At 49.5% G+C, this 20,709-nt stretch overlaps 2 protein-coding genes across 2 annotated transcripts; both read left to right on the top strand.

Moving 5' to 3' along the window:
- Positions 1 to 10,173: 10,173 nt before the first annotated feature.
- On the top strand, positions 10,174 to 19,392 carry S1pr2 (sphingosine-1-phosphate receptor 2). Its single transcript, XM_004667443.2, has 2 exons — positions 10,174 to 10,304; positions 17,600 to 19,392. The coding sequence occupies exon 2, from the start codon at positions 17,640 to 17,642 to the stop codon at positions 18,693 to 18,695; it is 1,056 nt and encodes a 351-aa protein (XP_004667500.1). The 5' UTR covers positions 10,174 to 10,304; positions 17,600 to 17,639; the 3' UTR covers positions 18,696 to 19,392.
- Positions 15,551 to 16,372, top strand: LOC101616965 (proteasome subunit alpha type-2). The gene has a single exon (XM_004667444.2). The coding sequence runs from the start codon at positions 15,551 to 15,553 to the stop codon at positions 16,253 to 16,255; it is 705 nt and encodes a 234-aa protein (XP_004667501.2). The 3' UTR covers positions 16,256 to 16,372.
- Positions 19,393 to 20,709: the final 1,317 nt, after the last annotated feature.

Below are 20,709 nucleotides of genomic sequence, written 5' to 3'. Positions count from 1 at the left end.
TCCAGCTCCCCATATGGCAGGAACTCCTTGAACTTTCTCTTTCTCTTTTCTTTCCATGCTTTTTTCCAGGCCCTCGTGTGGGATCTCCAGCCACGTGCATGCCTTTCCTTGGCTCTGTACTTCCCTCAATAAATCTAATAATTTAATAATTATCCTTCTCAGTCTTCTTTTTTATTCAATTCATTGATTAAAATTAGAAATGAACCTAGGAGCCCAATGTGGTGGCACACACCTTTAATCCCAGCACTTGGGAGGCAGAGGTAGGAAGATCGCTGTGAGTTTGAGACCACCCTGAGAGTACATTATGAATTCCAGGTCAGCCTGGGCTAGAGTAAAACTCTACCTGAAAAATACAAAACAAAACAAAACAAAAAAGAAATGAACCTAGGGTTTGGGGTTCAAGGACTTTCCTGAACCCCTAGCACCCTGTTACAAGACCTTGCCTCAAACAAATAAAAATAGAAAGCATTCTAAGCGAAATGGCTCATGCTTTAACCCCTTTAATCACTGTGAGCTCAAGGACAGCATGGACTAAAATGAGATCCTGCCTCAAAAACACAAAATGAGAGCTGGGTGTGGTGGTGCACACCTTTAATCCGAGCATTTGGGAGGCAGAGGTACGAGGATCTCTGTAAGTATGAGGCTACCATGGGACTAGAATTCCAGGTCAGACCGAGCTGCTAGTGTAAGACACAACCTCGAAAAACCAAAAAAAAAAAAAAAAAAAAAAAGAAAGAAAGAAAGAAAGAAAGGGCTAGAGATAGCTTAGTGGTTAAGGCTTTTGCCTGCAAACACTAAGAACCCAAGTTCCATTACCCAGTATCCATGTAAGCCAGATGCACAAGGGGACACATGTGTCTGGAGTTCATTTGCAGTGGCTAAAGACCCTGGCATGCCCATTCTCACTCCATCTGCTTCTCTCTCTCTTTCAAAATAAATAAATAAATAAATAATTTAAAAAAGGAGCAGGGTGCCAGGCATGCCTTTAATTCTAGCACTTCAGAGGCAGAGGTAGGAGAACTGCTGTAAGTTCCACACAACCTTGAGACTACATGGAGAATTCCAGGTCAGCCTGGGCTACAGCAAGACCCTACCTCAAAAACCAAAAAAAGGAAAAAAAAAAAAGAAAGAAACAAACCAAAAAAATCCCAGAAGGTTAAACAAAAAGAGATCTGGGCATGTGGCTCAGGTGGTAGTGCCTGCCTAGCACACATGAAGCCCTGGGTTTCATCTCTAGCACCATATAAACCGGCTGCAGTGGCACACACCCACCACTCGAGGAGGTGGGGGCAGGAGGATCAGGAAGGAATTCAAGAGCAACCTCAGCCACATAGGGAGTTTGAGGCCAGTTTGGGCTATGTGGGCAGATCCTGTCTCAGAAAGAAGAGGAAGAGGAGTACAAGGAGGGAGAAGACACCTCCCACCATTGTCAGTGACCCTGTGCTTACTGGAAGCTTCACACACACAGAGCTTTCTTCTCTGTTGCTGGAGGGCCCTGCAAGGAAGAGAGCCCTATGGCTCAGGGGTAAGGCGCTTGCTGCACAAGCATGAGCACCTGAGTTCCCATCCCTGGACCTAAATAAATACTGGGTGTGATGCCACATGCCTGTGATCCCAGCACTAGGCAACTGAAGACAGGAGAATCCCCGGGGCTCCCTCACTAGCTAGTCTAGCTGAATCTGTGAGCTCCATGTTCAGTGAGAAACTATCTCAAAAAATAAGGGGCCAGGCATTGTGGTGTGCATCTTTAATTCTAGCACTTAGGAGGCAGAAGTAGGAGGATTGCTGAGACTACATAGTGAATTCCAGGTCAGCCTGGGCTGCACTGAGACCCTACCTCGAATAACCAAAATAAATAAATAAATAAAAACAAGGTGGTGAAGAGTAAGTCAGCTAATATTGACCTCTGGCTTTCACAAGCACACCCACACAATATGAACATGCATATACAACACATGTAGAATGAAAAGAAGAGAGCCTCACTCACTTCCTGTCCTGCTGTTCCCTACCTTAGGCAGGACCCAGCTCCCCCTCTGACCTCTTTACACTACCCAGAAGCCTAAGCCTTAGATATTTTCCTGCTGACCTGGTGGAGCCCTCTCACTGCCTCAGAGGACACCACAAAAGGTGAGGGAAGTTCCCTGGGAAGTGTGTTCCCTGGGGACATTACCTTTGTCTGTCAGTCCTTTCCCCTTGCAGACAGCCAGATATGTCCTGTAGCCTTGACATCACCCCTCCCCCCAGGCCCCTGGGGAGATGGCAAATCGCTGAGCCAGCTGAGGCAAGCGTGGAGGAGCACTTCCTCCCCAGCTTTAGGTCTTCACAGAGGTCTGATGTTTCCACCCCAATAGCTTTCCTGCTAAGGAGCAGAGGTGGTTAACAGAAGTTTCGAGAGGTTGAACCTGTTTCATATGCAGAGGATGCAGAGTGAGCCAGATCAGCTGTCACCGGTGGACTGAAATCAACCTGAGAATTTATTAAATATACATATGTATGTTTAATATTTCATTTATTTGAGAGAGAGAAAGAGGGAAGGGGAGAGAGAGAGAAAGCAGAGAGAGAATGAGAGAGAGAGAGAGAGAGGGAGGGAGGGAGGAAGAGGCAGATAGAGAGCAAATGGGTGCACCAGGGCCTCCAGCCACTGCAAAGGAACTCCAGAAACATGTGCCACCTTGGACATCTAGCCTATGTGGAATTGAACCTGGGTCCTTAGGCTTCAAAAGCAAGAGCCTTAACAGCTAAGCCATTGCTCTCTCTATATATATATGCATATAAAAATATTTCCAGGGCTGGAGAGGTGGCTTAGCAGTTAAGCGCCTGCCTGTGAAACCTAAGGACCCCAGTTTGAGGCTGGATTCCCCAGGACCCACATTAGCCAGATGCACAAGGGACACACACTTCTGGAGTTCATTTCCAGTGGCTGGAGGGCCTGTTGCACCCATTCTCTCTCTCTCTCTCTCTCTCTCTCTGCTTCTTCCTCTGTCACTTTCAAGTAACTAAATAAAAATAAGCAAAAACAATAAAAAATATATCTCCAAAATTTTATTTTTATTTAGTTATTTGACATAGAGAAAGGGGAGGGGTGAGACAGAGAGAATGGGCACGCTAGGGCCTCCAGCCACTGCAAATGAACTCCAGATGCATGTGCCACCTTGTGCATCTGGCTAACGTGGGTCCTGGGGAATCAAACCTGGGTCCTTTGGCTTTGCAGGCAAACACCTTAACCATTAAGCCATCCCTCCAGCCCCTATTATATGGGGTTATATTATATTATATTATATTATATTATATTATATTATATTATATGGGGTTCCATCCCCAGGACCACATAAAACAGGGTGGCATGTGCTTATAATATCAGCAGTTGGGCAGGAGAGGAAGGAGGATTAGAAGTTCAAGGTCTTCCTCAGTTTAAAAAAAAAAAAAGACTAGAGGAGCTGGGTACAGCTGCACACACTTTAGTCCCAGCACTTGGGAGTCTGAAGGCTGAGATAGAAAGATCACAGAACCAGCCTAGGGCTATGGAGTGAATTCCAGGTCAGCCTGGGCTAGAAAAAAACTGGATGAAAAAAGACTAGATAGCCAGGTGTGGTGGCAGTGGTAGAAGGATCGCCATGAGTTCAAGGCCAGCCTGAGAGTAGAGAGTGAATTCCAGGTCAGCCTGGACTACAGTGAGACCCTACCTGGAAAACAACAACAGCAAAAATCTAAAAAAAAAAAAAAAAGAAAAAGAAAAAAGACTAGAGTAAACACTTATGTCTGACTTTTTGCTTGCTTTGTTTTATGGGATAGGGTCTCTTGTAGCACAGGCTAACCAACCATTCTAGATTCTATGGACTCTACTTCCCAAGTTCTGGAATTAACATACATGCATCACTATGCCCAGTTTCTCTCTCTTTTTGAGGTAAGGTATATATACTTTGTGATGCAAAGATAAAATCCATGACCTTGTTATATGCTAGGCAAGCACCCCACCAGTGATCTACATCCTGAGCCCTAAATAAATAATGAAAAATACAGTATACTGAGCTTGGCAGCATATCACATGCCTTCAATCCCGGCACTCAAGAGGGTGAGATAAAATGATAGCAGTGAGTTTGAAGGCAGCCTGGGACTACCGAGTGAGCTTTCAGGTCAGCCTGAGCTAGATTGAAACCCTGACCCCCACAAAAAAATTGTTTTTAAAGGCAGAAATGGTGGCTCATGCTTTTATTTTATTTATTTGAGAGAGAGAGAAAGAGGCAGAGAGAAAGAGAGAATGGGTGCACCAGGGCCTTTCTCTAGCCACTGCAAATGAACTCCAGACGCATGTGCCCCCTTGTGCATCTGGCTAATGTGGGTCCTGGAGAATGGAACCAGGGTCCTTAGGCTTTGCAAACAAATGCCTTAACCACTAAGCCATTTCCCCAGCCCCACAAAAAACTTTTAAAAAGGGAAGTATAGGATACAAAATATATATACCAGTAGTACATCCACTTATTTTATATATAATTGTAGTTGTTTTTTTTTTTTTCCAAGGTAGGGTGTTACTCTAGCCCGGCTGATCTGGCACTTACCCTGTTGGCCCAGGCTGGCCTCCAAACCTCTGTCTCCCAAGTGCTGGGATTAAACGCATGCTCCCACCACACCCCTGTGCCTTTATTTATTTATTTTTAATTTAATTTAATTTAATTCTTTTGTTTTCTGAGGTAGGGTCTCACTCTAGCCCAGGATGACCTGGAATTCATTATGTAGTTTCAAGTTGGCCTCAAACTCATGGTGATCCTCCTAACTCTGCCTCCAGAGTGCTGAGGTTAAAGGCATGTGCCACCACACCCTGCTCTTTTATTTATTTGTAATTTCATGTTTTTAACATATGTACTTCTAAAATGAGCACAGAAGTTGCTTTTTTTTGGTTTTTCAAGATAGGGTCTCACTCAGGCTGACCTGGAATTCACTATGTAGTCTCAGGGTGTCTTTGAACTAATGGCGATCCTCTTACCTCTGTGCTGGGATTAAAGGCGTGCACCACCATGCCCGGCTGTTTATTTATTTTTAAATTTATTTATATATAGATAAAAGCAGATAAAGAAAGAGAATGGGCATGCCAGGGCCTCTAGCCGCTACAAACTACTGACGCATGCGCCACCTTGTGCATCTGGTTTATGTGGGTTGGGGAATCGAACTTGATTTCTTAGGCTTTGTAGGCAAGCACCTTAACGGCTAAGCCTTCACTCCAGCCCATCAAAACTTCCTTCATATATTTCTATATATTCCTTCATATATATATATATACATATATATATATATATTTTTTTTTTTTCCTTCGAGGTAGGGTCTCACTTTAGCTTAGGCTGACCTGGAATTCACTATATAGTCTCAGGGTGGCCTCAAACAGCTATCCTCCTACCTCTACTCCGGAGTGCTGGAATTAAAGGCATGCACCACCTTGCCTGGCTCTTTTTTCTTTTTGTTTCTGTGTTTCTTTCTTTCTTTCCTTTTTTTTTTTTTGGTTTTTCAAGGTAGGGTCTCACTCTGGTCCAGGCTGACCTGGAATTAACTCTGTAGTCTCAGGCTGGCCTCAAACTCATGGCAATCCTCCTACCTCTGCCTCCTGAGTGCTGGGATTAAAGGCATGCGCCACCATGCCCGGCTTTTCTTTTTGTTTGAGTGTGTATGATGTGTGGTATGTGGATGCATATCTATCTGTGTGCACATGGATGTGTATATGCATGCATGTGGAGATCACAGAATGACATCCAGTGTCTTCTTCAATTGGGCCTGGAACTCATGGCATCCTCCTACCTCCTGGGTGCTGGGATTAAAGGTGTGTGCCACCACACCTGGCCTGTTGCATTTTTTTGTGCAGGCCAAGACTTCCCACATGCTAGACTAGTACTCTACAGCTGAGCCACACCCCAGCCCTCACTGTGGATTCTAGACAGGAGTTCTACCCCTGAGCCACGCCCCCAGCCCTCACTGTGGATTCTAGGCAGGAGCTCTACCCCTGAGCCACGCCCCCAGCCTCACTGTGGATTCTAGACAGGAGTTCTACCCCTGAGCCACGCCCCCAGCCCTCACTGTGGATTCTAGGCAGGAGCTCTACCCCTGAGCCACGCCCCCAGCCTCACTGTGGATTCTAGGCAGGAGCTCTACCCCTGAGCCACGCCCCCAGCCCTCACTGTGGATTCTAGACAGGAGCTCTATCCCTGAGCCACGCCCCCAGCCCTCACTGTGGATTCTAGACAGGAGCTCTATCCCTGAGCCACGCCCCCAGCCCTCACTGTGGATTCTAGACAGGAGCTCTACCCCTGAGCCACGCCCCCAGCCTCACTGTGGATTCTAGGCAGGAGCTCTGCCCCTGAGCCACGCCCCCAGCCCTCACTGTGGATTCTAGACAGGAGCTCTACCCCTGAGCCACGCCCCCAGCCTCACTGTGGATTCTAGGCAGGAACTCTACCTGAGCCACGCCCCCAGCCCTCACTGTGGTCTTTATTTTGAGGTAGGGTCTTGCTCTCTGGCCCAGGCTGACCTGGAATTCAGTATGTAGTCTTAGGGTGGCCTTGAACTCACAGCCATCCACTTACCTCTGCCTTCCTGAGTGCTGGGATTAAAGGCATGTGCCACCACACCACGCCTGGCATTTCTTTTTATTTTTGAGACAATCTTATTCTATAGACCAGGATATTCAGAAGTTACTATATAGCCCAGGATAGCCTTCAACTCATGGCAAGCGCCTAACCACTAAGCCATCTCTCCAGCCCCCCAGCCCATTTTTCACTTCTTTATTTGTTCATGTATGCATGCATGCATGCATGTATGCTCATGTACGAATTAAAGTTGTGCCTCTCAAAGGTCCCCTAGGATCCACTCTCTCCTAACTTCCTGCTCAAACCTGAGGTGATAAGTGTGACTAGGGACTCACGCGTTTCTACGGAGATGGGAAAATCATTTCACAGGCAATCTGGCTGTATCTGTACAACCTTTATTTATTTATTTATTGGTAGTATGGTGGTGTACACCTTTAATCCCAGCACTTGGGAGGCAGAAGTAGGAGGATTGCTGTGAGTTTGATGCCATCCTGAGACTACATTGTGAATTCCAGGTCAACTTGGGCTAGAGTGAGACACTACCTCAAAAAAAAAAAAAAAAAAAAAAAAAAAAAGACTCAGTGATTAAGGCACTTGCCTGTGGAGCCTAACCTCCAGAGTTCAATTCCCCAGTACCCACACAAAGCCTCTGGATGGGATAGTGCATACATCTGAAGTTCATTTGCAGCAGCTGAAGGCCTTGACATGCCCATTATCCCCATCTCTCTTCTAACTCTCCCTGCTTGCAAAAAAATAAAATTATTACTATTTTTTAAACTTTTATTTACTTATTTAATTGAGTAAGAGTGTGTGTGAGCCGGGTGTGGTGGTGCACGCCTTTAATCCCAGCACTCGGGAGGCAGAGGTAGGAGGATCGCCGTGAGTTCGAGGCCACCCTAAGACTACATAGTGAACTCCAGGTCAGCCCGGGCTAGAGAGTGAGACCCTACCTTGAAAAGATTTAAAAAGTAAAAAACAATTAAAGAAGAAACCCAGTGTCGGCGCTCTCTGGCCTTCTCATGTGTGTACACAAATGTGAGTGCACATGTGCACACACAGGACTCTTTTTTGTTGTTCAAGGTAGGGTCTCGCTCTAGCCCAGGCTGACCTGGAATTCACTAGTAGTCTTAGGGTGGCCTCGAACTCATGGTGATCCTCCTACCTCTGCCTCCCGAGTGCTGGGATTAAAGGCGTGCGCCACCACGCCCGCACACACAAAGTTCTATGACTGGGTAGAGTGCAGTTCAGCAGGAGAGGCTGTGTGAGCATGTGCAAGGTTCATAATTCTGTTCTCAGCACCAAAAGTAAACAAACAGGGCTCAGCAGTTAAAGGCTGTAGCTTACAAAATCTGCCAGGCTGTGATTCCCCAGTATCCATGTAAAAAGCCAGATGCACAAAGCAATGCATGCCTCTGGAGTTTGTTTGCAGTGGCAAGAAGCCCTGGAACATGTTTTCTCTCTCTCTCTCTGTCTCCTTGCAAATGAATAATAAATTATTTACCAAAAAATAAATAGGGGGAGGGAGGGAATTACCATAGAATATTGTTTACAATTATTAAAGTTGTCAATAAAATAAAAAATAAATAGCCAGGTGTGGTGGTGCATGCCTTTAATCCCAGCACTTGGGAGGCAGCTGTAGGAGGATCCCTGTACCACCTTGCCTGGCACATGACGACTATGAACTCACTTTGTAGCCCAGATTGGCCTTGAATCCACAGCAATCTGCCTGCCTCAGCTTCATGAGGTATCAGTCACCATGCTCAGCCCCACTTTATTTGAAAGTGGGAGGGGGGGAGAATGGGAGCACCAGGGCTTCCAGCCGCTGCAAATGAACTCCAGATGCATTGTGCATCTGGCTTTACGTGGGTACTGGGAAATCAAACCAGGTCCTTAGGCTTTGTGAGCAAGTACCTTACCCCACTGAGCCAGCTCTCCTGCTCCCACTTTACCTTTTTAGACAGAGTTTCTCCCTGAACCTGAATCTCATTAAATCAGATAGAATAGCTAGTTAGCCAATCAGCCCTAGGGATCCCCTGCCTCTATCTACCCAGGACTGGGTACATGCCACTGTGCCCAGAATTTTACATGTGTTCTTAGGATCCAAACTCACGTCCCCACATTTGTGTGGTAAGCACTCTAACCCGTGAGCATCTTCTCAGCCCTTTACACACCTTACTGAGGTGCAGCATTCATAGAGAAGAGTGTAGCAAGGGAGACACTCCCTTGTTTTATTGCTTCCTTCATCTCTCCTGGGTACCCAGTTGCCTTCATTGCTTTAATTTAATTTATTGTTGGACTACAACATGTCTGCACAAGTTACAAAAGTCAAAAAGCACAAAGGATTTACAGGGTTGGGGCAGGGCTGCCTTCTTTCCATCCTGTTCCTTCTCACAGATATTCTGGGAATGGACATCGCACTTACACAGGATTTCAGCTTCATGGGGAACAGGGAGTCATGTCTGTTTTGTTCACTGATATGTCTCTGGTTGGGTGTTTTTTTTTTTTTTTTTTTTTTGGTCTTTTGGTCTTACTCTAGCCCTGGCTGACCTGGAATTCACTATGTAGTCTCAGGGTGGCCTCAAACTCAGTGATCCTCCTACCTCTGCCTCCTGTGCTGGGATTAAAAGCATGCGCCACCACGCCCAGCTACTGGTCTTTCTTTAGTCTCAGGAAAATGGTAGTGCTAAACTGGCAAATAAACATATGAGCAGGTTATTTCTCACCTGCACAAATGGTACCTCCTTTTCTTGTCTCTTTCCTCTTTTTTTTTTTCCCACTCTAGCCCAGGCTGACTTGGAATTCACTATAGAGTCTCAGGGAGGCCTGGAACTAAAGGCGACCTTCCTGCCTCCGATGGGATTAAAGGCATGCACCGCCACGTCTGGCTCTTTCTTTTTTCAGTGCTGGGCATGGAATTCAGCTAGGCCAGTGCTCTACCTCTAAGCCTCCAGCACCTGACTGGTGGATTCTAGGCTAGGACCAAGCCTCCCCTATTCTGAATCTAGCCAGGTGTGGTGGCTCACATTTATAATGTCAGCACTTCTGAGACCGCGGGAAGAAAAAGTTGAAAGCCTGCTCAGGCTGTAGAGTGAGATCCGCTCTCAAAAACAAAAACAATGGCTGGAGAGATGGCTTAATGCTTAAGGTGCTTGCCTGCAAAGCCAAAGGACTTAGGTTCAATTTCTAAGTACCCAGGTAAAGCCAGATGCACGAGGTGGCGCATGCATGTAGAGTTTGTTTGCAGTGAGGTAGGCTTGGTGGCTCACGCCCAGCATTCTGGAGGCTGAAGTAAGAGGATTCGCAGTGAGTTCGAGGCCAGCCTGGACTACAGAGAAAGTTTCAAGTCAGCCTGGGCTTAAGACAAAACAAGACAGTAGTTGTTTCTGGTGAGGGCCACCTGGCTAGGCGCGGCATGACGTCACGGGGATACGTGACGTCACGCGACGGCGGGTTCTCACGGGTGGGGGTTGGGAGGGGTAGGACAAAGGGGCCCTGCGCGCCTCGGCCGGCCCGCCAGCCACATCTGGAATTCATTGCTGTCGCCGCCGGAAAGAGGAGGAGAGGAGGGCGGGGCGAGCGGGGAGTGGGAGGGGGACGCCGAGGCGGCGGCTCTCCCCGCCTCCCTCTGTCCGCGGTCCCCCACCCCGGGACGTAGCCCGAGCCCCTCCGCGGCTGCCCCGGGGTCACCGACGCCGAGGCCCCTCTGGCCAGGGCAGGGAGCCGGAGCCGAGCCAGGTGAGCGCGCAGGGCGAGTGGGGCGGCAGCCAGGGCCGGCCGGTCCCCGGAGGATCGGATCGGAGCTGGGGGAGGGGTCCAGCCTGGGCTCAGGGCGCACCCGGCGAGCACGCCTCACCAGCAGCGAGGGGCTGGTCCTCGTGCGCCCCTCTCCACGATTCCCGGAGGCTGTCCCCACCGACTCGACTGTGAACCCCCAAACTGTGCTCCCCGCCTTGCCCGGGGCAGGAAGTTGGCGCCGAGGAGAAGGCGGAATCCGAGAGCTTTGGGCTGGAAACTTGGCTAGACAGGACCGGCTTCCTAGGGGCCGGGTTTTTTTTGGGGGGCAGAAGTTTTTTGGGGAGAAGCTCCCCCTTTGATTGGCTGAGCTGGGCGTAGGTTGCTACCTACGAGCGGCAGAGGCTCTACGTTATGGATGGGGACTCCAGCAGAGCAGCCACCCATAGCCAGAGTGGGTTAGTTTTCGGCCTCAGTTTCCCCCAGTTGCCCCCCTACTGCAGTCCCCTTCCGCGGGTGGGGGCTGGGCTTTGTTCTGGAAAGAAAAGGAGAGTGCGTGGCCCAAGCGTCCTGTCCTTCCTTTTCTGGTTTAGGGCTGGGCGTGGGTGAAAGCACGCGTGGACTCCACGTTGTCGCTGGGTCACACAGCTTCGGGATCTTGCCCCCTTCTTTCTCTGGTACGCGTTGACTCACCTGGGGATTTCCACCCCCCTCCTCCCTGTCTGTGTTCTGGTCTGTCACTGCAGGAGCCGTTCGCTGAGCCCACGGTTCCCTCGCGTGGCGTGACGTGGGAGCAGAACGGGGGATGCAGCTGGGATTTCCCCTTCATCCCCAGTCCTCTGGGAGTCTGGAGGTGGGGTCCCCGGGCGGGATCGAGAGGTGTCGCTGCTTCCCTGGAGGTGTGGGGGTCCTGTGCGCGTGGCGGGGAGAGAGATGGCGCTGCCCCAGCGCGAGCCAGTGTGGATACCTCGCATTCCTCGGCCTGATAAGGAGGCTGAGAGTGCAGCGCGGGCGGGGCCTGCCGCTGTCGCCATGGAGACAAGCCTGGTTTTCCTTTGGTGGGGAATGAGTGCTAGTGGACCGAGATGTTTCCAGTTCCCTTTGGGATGAGCATAGGAGCCTCCAACCTCTGGTTGGTTGGTTCGTTCATTCATTTACCTGCTTCTTCCATTCTCTTCCATCCAACTGCCTTCTTAGCACCAGGCATGGTTAGAGGGGCTGAAAAATGAACTCCATCACTGCTCTCCAGCAACCCACATGATACTGTGGAAGCGAGATAGAAAAGAAAATAAGGTGTGGTGGCTCATGCCTATAGTTCTAGCACCCTGAAAACTGAAATAGGAGAATTGCTGTGAGTTGGAGGCCATCCTGGGCTGCAAATCCGTCTGGGCTAGAGTGAGACCCTGCCCCCCCATACAAAAACAAATAAACAAAAAGATGCTTTGTTGGATAGGGTTCAGGGAAGGATGCTTCTGTAGACTCTGCATACATAGATGGACCTGAAAGATGAGATAATCATTCAAAACAAATGGAGTGGAGGTGGGAGGGAGAAGGATGGGCCAGGAGAAAGAATAGCAGGAACAAAGGCCCTGAAGTGGAACCCCAGATGCCCCTTAGGTGGCTGGGGTAGTGCATGCTGAGGGGCCAGTAGTACACCATTGGGGCCCTATGGAGCCAAGGAAGAGTGTAGGGTGGCATATGAAGTATCCCTCTCTGACTACTTGATGAAGAATGGTAATGTTGTAGGATCTAATTGCCAGAGGGCAATCAAAAGAAAAGATGGGGATAGGGCTGTACTTGATCTGGGCATGGGATTTTTGGGTAACCAGAGGGAACTGTGACCACAGGATCTGCCTCTGTGGAAGTGAGAGGGAGAGGAGGGAAGCCACTGAGTCTTCCTGCAGCCTTCCTCTCTCCTAATCTTCAGCTAAGCAGCTACAACTGAGTCTGTATCTTCCCCTGTCACATGTTCCTCAGGCCTAGACTAGACATTCTTCCATCTGTTTTTGTTTTTTCTTTTTTAGTGGTGTTAGGGATTGAACCCAGGGCCTTGCTTTGCACACAGCCTTCTCAACCTCCTTCCACTAAGCTACACTGCAGCCACAACCCCCCCCCCCCAATCCTTTTTTCAATTTGAGACAGGTCTATATATGCTGTTCAGGCTGCCTTGAGAACTCGAGATCCTCCTGCCTTAGCCTCCTGAGTAGCTGGGATGACAGAGGTGAACCACCATGCCTGGTGTATTTCTGGTTTTGAGCCCAGTGGCCACTTTCTGGTCTCTGGACTACCGTGGTGGGGTGAACAGGAGACAGGCTCACTTTGGCAAGGTCTTCTGGTCTGGGAAGGAGGGGGGAAGAAGGCCAGGCCAACCTGTATTTGCCTGGAGGGTGACTCTTCTGCCAGCTCCAACTCTCCTACCTAGCTCTCTCTTTCTGGGAACTCAACTTGCCCAAGCTCCTGCCTTTGTTAGCAAAGTTCTGTAACAAAAGATGAGAGTGGGAGGCAGCTAGGGTCTCAGTTTCTCCTTTACCAGGAGAGCCGCCTTTGCTTGGCAGAAGCCCAGGCGTCCTGAGTCTGAACAAACTTGGGAGCTTAGCGCCCACTGTCTTCCCAGAGAAGACGACTTTCTGGTCAGTCCCGCGGGTGTGCGGGCCGGTCATATTTCTTACTTCTGCAGGAAGTAGCTGTAAATCTTTCTTTTCTATGCCCGCCAAAATTTAGGTGGGGGGGAACCTCAGAGGGGCAGCTTGGGGGAGGGCACAACCCGGGCTTCTTTTCCTCCAGATTTGCGATTGGGAGGGTGATCTTGAACCCCTGGAAGAGCCCAAAAGACCAAGCCATCCTGGGGTCGTGTGGTGGGGATGACCCAGCGGTCAGGCAGTGGTTTAAACTTTACCGCAGGGACAATCACACTGCCAGCTCCGGAGTCCTGTGAAGGAGCCATAGTAGGATTTATCGTAGAGCGCCCCCAGCTGGGCCAATCAGGTGCCGAGGATGAACCGTTCCGGCCAATGAGTAAATCTCTAAGGGCCTCCTTGAAAATGGAGCCAATCAGGGTGCGGGGCTTCTCTGTCTTGTCTTGGTAAGGTTGTGTCTGAGCCAAACTGGTTTAGGACGTGATCTGCAGCTAGCCGAGGGCATCGGGATGCCCGGAGCTCTGTCCGGCAGGGAAACAAGGGACCTCTTGTGTCCCGATCTGGGCGGGGCAGTTGTCCTCAAGGACACATACAAGCTCTTCTCTGTTCGCAAACTAGGACGGATGTTCCTCTGCCCAGAGGGAAGGGGGGAGCAGCTGCCTCTGTAGGGTCAGAGGCCAGGATGCTCCTTTAGAGGGAGCATCCGGGAAGGGAGATGGCTTGGGTGACCCGGAAGCCCCCCATCCCTCCCAAGTTCACTAGGAACCGGCCTAACTAGCCAGTTTCTAGAAACACATGGACCTTGCCAGGTCTGTTTCCAAACGGCTTGTCTTGAGAGTTTTTGGCGCGCCCTCTTCCTTGTAATTCAAATGCTGTCTTTGAGAAAGGCGAACACTGTTCCAGCCTCTCTGAGACCCCCCTAACTTCTGGATGGCATTGCTGTGGGCTTTTCAGCCCACACAGGTCCCCACCCCTCTTTCTCTTCTTCCCCTTCCTCAGCTCAGTTTTCCTTGAAAAGGAGGGGTGAGTGAGTCAGGATTGCATGGACACAAATACCTTCCTGCCTTTCGTGCGCTCTAAAGAGCTTGCACAGCACCCATCCCCGTGGCTCACATGACCTCAAAAGCTGCCCCATCTTCCCAGCCAGGACCTCCCAGAAGGGTCTCGGGTGAACCCCACACCACCCTTCCCCCACACCGGATGTGATGGAGGGCTCCACCCTGTTTGTTACAGGGGCCTCACACATCTGGAATTCATCCTGGCACTGAGAGGGGGTGCCAGCGCCCAGCCCACCCCCTGGAGGATCCCCATGTCCCTGGGTAGCTAGCTCCACATGGTGGGGATGGGAACAGGCTTTTTGGAAATCACTTGTTTGTCTGAGTCAATAACTTCTTCCCAAAGATTGGGTGAAATGAACCCGCCCACAGCCCGTGGGTGGTGGGAAGAGGAGACGCTAAAGATATTAGCTAATATTTTTGGGTACTTCCTATGGGCTAAGTGTGTGCCTCTTTTTTTTTTCTTCCTTCTTTTCTCCCACTTTCTTTTCCCTCCTTTTCTCTTGCTTCTTCCCTTCTCTTGCCCTCCCTCTATTTCCTTCTTCCTCTTTGCTTCCTCCCTCCCTCCCTTCTTTCCCTTTTCATCCTCCTCTCCCTGCCTCTTTTCTTTTACTTGCTCTTGCTGCTGTCCAGGCCCCTCTTGAGTTTCTGGTCTCAACTCCAACCTCTGCCTCTGCCTCTCTAGTGCTATGATTACATGTGCACACCACCACCCAGGCTTCGTGCATCTTTTTTTCCCCTTGGAGGTAGGGTCTCCTGGAATTCACTATTTAGCCTCAGGCTGGCCTTATACTCACAGCAGTTCACCTACCTCTGTGTTCTGAGTGCTGGGATTAAAAGCATGTTCCACCATGTCCAGCTTCATGCACCTTTGTTTATTTTTTTGAGAGAGCGAGTGAGCACAAGAAAAACAGAGAGCATTGGCATGCCAGGGCCTCCAGCCACCACAATCGAACTCAGACATGTGTACCACCTTGTGCACATGCATGATCTGGGGAGTTAAACATGGGTCCTTTGGTTTTGCAGGCAGGTGCCTTAACCACTAAGCCATCTTTCCAGCACTCATGCATATTTTTTTAAATATATATTTTATTTCTTTATTTGAGAGAGAGAGAGAGAGAGAGAGAGAGAAAGAAAATGGGCACTCTAGGGCCTCTAGTCACTGCAAAAGAACTCCAGATGCGTGTGCCCCCTTGTGCATCTGGCTTACATGGGTCCTGGCTAAGCCAGCTTTCAAGCCCCCCTCATGCAACTTTTTTTTTTTTTTGTTTGTTTTTTGAGGTAGGGGCTCATTCCAGCCCAGGCTGACCTGGAATTCACTATGGAGTCTCAGGGTGGCCTGGAACTCACAGTGATCCTCCTACCTCTGCCTCCTGAGTGCTGGGATTAAAGGCATGCACCACTGCACCCGGCTCATGCATCTTTTAAAAGGATTTTTCCATCACCTCTATAAAGGGGCTTTCTTATACCTGTTGCATAGATGGGGATGTCAAGGCCAAGGGCCATCCACAGAGCTGCTCTCAGTGTCAGAATTAAGAGTGGGGTTCTCCAAGGGAAGATGGCGGAACGCGGCTACAGCTTTTCGCTGACTACATTCATCCCATCTGGTAAACTTGTCCAGATCGAATATGCTTTGGCTGCTGTGGCTAGAGGAGCCCCTTCGGTGGGAATTAAAGCTGCAAATGGTGTGGTATTAGCAACTGAGAAGAAACAGAAATCCATTCTGTATGATGAGCGAAGTGTACACAAAGTGGAGCCGATTACCAAGCATATAGGCTTGGTGTATAGTGGCATGGGCCCAGATTACAGGGTGCTTGTGCACAGAGCCCGAAAGCTTGCTCAGCAGTACTATCTTGTTTACCAAGAGCCCATTCCTACAGCTCAGCTGGGTCAGAGAGTTGCTTCTGTGATGCAGGAATACACCCAGTCAGGTGGTGTTCGTCCATTTGGAGTTTCTTTACTTATTTGTGGATGGAATGAGGGACAGCCGTATTTATTTCAGTCGGATCCATCTGCAGCCTACTTTGCCTGGAAGGCCACAGCAATGGGGAAGAACTATATAAATGGGAAGAGTTTCCTTGAGAAAAGATATAATGAAGATTTGGAGCTAGAAGATGCCATCCATACAGCCATCTTAACCCTGAAGGAAAGCTTTGAAGGGCAAATGACAGAAGATAACATAGAAGTTGGGATCTGCAATGAAGCTGGCTTTAGGAGGCTTACTCCAACTGAAGTTAAGGATTACTTGGCAGCCATAGCATAATAAGGAAGTGACTAGAAACTCCAAATTTCAGATCATCTATCTACTTACACATGCTTAAATTATGTTTTGTTTTTGCATACTTATTTCTACATGGTTTAAGGGACCGATGTTTTTAAAAATGACCCAGATCTTAATAAACTGTTAAATCTAAAAAAAAAAAAAAAAAAAAAAAAAAAAGAATTAAGAGTGGGAACAAACTACTCATCATTGTCTCCAAAGTCCCATGGTTTGTGTCCTTGAAGACAGTGCCACTCTGGCTTGGACCTCAGGGCTGCCCTGGTGTCTCCCCGGTTCCTTATCTTGGGAGCACCCATGGCCTCAAGGCTTAAACCCCTAGCCTGGAATTGGGGCAGGAGTGTTAATGATGGGGGAGGGTTATATCTGGGCCAAGAATCTCACTGACCCAGGTCAGCAGGCAGCTTGAAGCTGGAGGAGCCTGAATGTTGGACAGGAGGTACAAACCCTTCAGAGACTACCCAAGACTTGAGGCTTGTTCTCAGGGCAGGTAGGCAGGGTTTCTGGAAGTCCAAGGAGGAGGAGGAGGAAGGAAGGAAAAGAGGAAATACAGGAGAGAAAAAAAAAAAAGGAAGTTTTTTTTTTTTTTTTGGTTGTGCATGGTGGTGTCTCTGCTTCCCTATGGGACTGGAATCACCAAAGTGTGCCGCGCCTAGCTGTTTATGTGCATCCTGGGCACTGAACTAGTGCAGCCTCAGGCTTCTTCAGACCCTCATGCTTTGTACTAGAAGTGCTCTTGCCTTTGTAAAGGAATCATTGTGAATTCGAGGCCACCCTGAAACTTCATAGTGAATTCCAGGTCAGTCTGGGCTAGAGTGAGACCCTACCTTGAAAAACAAAACAAAACAAGCAAACAAAAAGGAAAAAGAAATAGAGAAACAAGAAAAGAATAGGAGTGTCACTCAGGGTCTTGTGTTAGCCATGTAGTCAGTCTGTTTGGCCTTGCCATTACTAGCTTGGTGACTTTGGGGAAATGAATTATCCTCCCTAAGAGTCCCATTGTGTCAGTGAGGGACAATCATGTGGTCAGTGAGGAGAGTTGCTGAATTTGGACCTCAGCTATCCAAAATCAGGATCTCAAAAAGAAAAAAAAAAGAAAAATAGGAAAAGTAATTTGGATGTGATGGCTCATGCCTTTAATTTCAGTGCTCAGGAGGCAGAGGTAGCAAGACTGCTGTGAGTTTGAGGCTATCCTGGGACTACAGAGTGAGTTCCAGGTCAACCTGGGCTAGAGTGAGACCCTGCTTTGGAAAAACAAAACAAAAATTTACCAAGTCAGGATACCACACTGACCTGTTGTCTTGTCTCTTGTTCCTTTCTTTTCTGCAGTTCCCAGCCCCATGGCCCCAGCCGGCCACTGATCCCCACCATGGGTGGTTTATACTCCGAGTACCTCAATTCAGAGAAGGTCCTGGAACACTACAATTATACCAAGGAGACGCTGGACACTCAAGAGACACCCTCTCGTCAGGTGGCCTCGGCCTTCATCATCATCTTGTGCTGCGCCATCGTGGTGGAGAACCTCCTGGTGCTCATCGCAGTGGCCAGAAACAGCAAGTTCCACTCCGCCATGTACCTGTTCCTAGGCAACCTGGCCGCCTCTGATCTTTTGGCGGGTGTGGCCTTTGTGGCCAATACTTTGCTCTCGGGCCCTGTTACACTGTCCCTGACACCTTTGCAGTGGTTTGCCCGTGAGGGCTCTGCCTTCATCACACTATCTGCATCTGTCTTCAGCCTCTTGGCCATCGCCATCGAGAGACATGTGGCCATTGCCAAGGTCAAACTCTATGGCAGTGACAAGAGCTGCCGGATGCTGATGCTCATTGGGGCCTCGTGGCTCATCTCCCTGATCCTTGGTGGTCTGCCCATCCTTGGCTGGAACTGCCTGGGTCACCTTGAGGCCTGCTCCACCGTCCTGCCACTCTACGCCAAACATTATGTGCTCTGCGTGGTGACCATCTTTTCTGTCATCTTGTTGGCCATTGTTGCTCTGTATGTCCGTATCTACTGTGTGGTCCGTTCTAGCCATGCTGATGTGGCAGGTTCCCAGACGCTGGCCCTGCTCAAGACAGTCACCATCGTGTTGGGGGTCTTCATTGTGTGCTGGCTGCCTGCTTTCAGCATCCTTCTCTTAGACTCTGCCTGTCCTGTTCGAGCCTGTCCTGTTCTGTACAAAGCCCATTACTTCTTTGCTTTTGCCACTCTCAACTCGCTGCTCAATCCTGTCATCTACACGTGGCGCAGCCGAGACCTGCGGCGGGAGGTGCTGAGGCCCTTGCAGTGCTGGCAGCGGGGGACAGGGGTGACAGGACGTGGTGGGACCCCGGGCCACCGTCTCCTGCCCCTCCGCAGCTCCAGCTCTCTGGAGAGAGGCTTTCACATGCCCACATCTCCCACATATCTGGAGGGCAATACAGTGGTCTGAAGGGTAGACTGATTAACCAATCCATAAAGAGCTGTGTGTAGACGGACTGGGTGACCTTAAGATGTCCCTACTCCACAGACCTGGGTGATACTGATAGTAGTTCACAGCCCAGCCTGGGGTGGCCAGAGGAGTCAGACTACTCAGATGGCAGAGCTGTGACTTTGTAGGCGGGAGATCAGAGCTGGAGGATTTACCGTGTGCTACAGAGGATAGTGGTTATTTTCCTGTCTGACCTTCCAGCTTGTGCTGAGCTCCCCTCCCGTCACTTTTTATGGACAGCTTCAGGCCACCTTCTTGGGAACCTCTGCGCCCAGGAGACAGGAGGCTTCCTTTTACTCCCTCCAGGCCCAAATCCATAGCTTCCCTAATTTCATCAGTCCCCTTCCCTGGCGGCTACTTCTCTTTCATGGGCCAGGAAAGGGAACCATGGGGTGCCAGTGGGGTAGGGAGGGGCTGAGTCCCATTATCAGACCCATCATTGGTCTGTTGCACTATCTAGGCATACAGGGAATTAGTGAAGGGTTTGGAAACCAGCTGAGGGAGTGGAGAAGGACTTTGAGCTTCCTGGTGAGAAAATTCTAGGGGAGATGTAGCCCATTCTGGCATTCCCACCTTTGTACATTTCCCTTGAACCCAGGTATCAGGTCCAGGCTTGAGCCTCGTGACCAGCTTGCAAATTGTCTTTTTTTTTTTTTTTTTTTTTTTTTGAGACAGTCTTATGTAGTCCAGGCTAGCCTCAAACTTAAACTTGCTTTATGGCGAAGACTGGCTCTGAAGTCTTGATCCTTTTGTCTCCACCTTCCAAGTGTTGGGATAGCCATGCTTGGCTTGCAAACTGTCTGGAATGGAACATGTGGGGCTGGATTGACCAAGGACATTTCCTGGGGACTCTGCCCTGTCACCTGGCCTTGAAGGACTTTGGTAAATCCTGTGGACAAGTGAATGGCCATTGCGGTACAAACTATATTTATGTGTGTCTGTGTGTGCAAGCATGTGGGACCCGGAATACATGCTATTCTGTTTCCTCATGTCCATGTCCTTGTCAAAGCTGCCAAAGGAGGGGTCTGACCCTACGCAGGCCCTTTTGAACTTCTTCCCTTGAAGGAAGTTTTGTGAGTGCAAAGGCTAGGGGAGGGGTCTTTGGAGGCAAGGAGCCAATCAAGGGGTGTCTCCCCTCATATAGCTTTCCAGGCCCCACCCCCAATGCCACAGTCCCAAACCTGGGCCAATAAACGGTTCAATTTCTCTTGCTGGTGATTGTTGTGTCTTTTGGGGGAGATAGGCAGATATTTCTGAAAAAGCAATTTAAGACTGGGCATAGAGGGCAGGGTGGATGGCAGCTGCCTAGGCACCCCAGCCTTTGTCAGCCTTTCTCATTCCCTACACCACATGTAACCTTAGCCCCACCTGAGCTGGGACTGCTGCGGCTTCTGAGAAAACCGAGGTCAACCTTGACCTTATCCCTAGGGCAGCTGGGAGTGGTGCCTAGCTTTTCCAAGTGATTCACTGAGCCTGAGACCTCCCTGCTGCCCTTCAGAGATGCCCTGGCAGGTGAGTTGAGTCTTGTCCATACCCAGAACAGGTGGCACCTGGGGAATTGGAGAGGTGGTCTTAGAGATATAAGGAGGTCAGCCGCCAGAACTCAGTAGTCTCCAAGTATAATGGCTGGCCTTCATTAAGCACTGTTTTCTTCCTTCCCTCCTTTTCCTTTTTCTCACTTCTTCTCCCCCCTTGCCTTTTCTCCCTCTCAACCCCCTTCATATTTTATTTACTGATTTTCAAGCAGAGAGAGGGAGAGATAGGCACAAGGCCTCTAATCAGTGCAAAGAACTCCAGAGGCATGTGCCCCCTTGTGCATCTGGCATACGTGGCTACTGGGAAATTGAACCAGGGTCATTTGGCTTTGTAGGCAAGTGCCTTAACTGCTGAGCCATCTCTCCAGCCACACACACACACACTTTTTTTTTTGAGGTAGGGTTTCACTCTAGTCCAGGCTGGTCTGGAATTTACTATG

The sequence above is a fragment of the Jaculus jaculus genome, chromosome 2, assembly GCF_020740685.1.
Source record: "Jaculus jaculus isolate mJacJac1 chromosome 2, mJacJac1.mat.Y.cur, whole genome shotgun sequence".
In the NCBI taxonomy this organism is placed as follows: domain Eukaryota; kingdom Metazoa; phylum Chordata; class Mammalia; order Rodentia; family Dipodidae; genus Jaculus; species Jaculus jaculus.
The sequence above is the reverse complement of the archived record's forward strand: the minus strand, read 5'-3'. Positions and strand labels throughout refer to the sequence as shown.

What these genes read in the sequence shown, in the direction of transcription:
- LOC101616965 (XM_004667444.2), top strand. Translation starts at nt 15,551, where the DNA reads ATGGCGGAACGCGGCTACAGCTTTTCGCTGACTACATTCATCCCATCT.
- S1pr2 (XM_004667443.2), top strand. Translation starts at nt 17,640, where the DNA reads ATGGGTGGTTTATACTCCGAGTACCTCAATTCAGAGAAGGTCCTGGAA.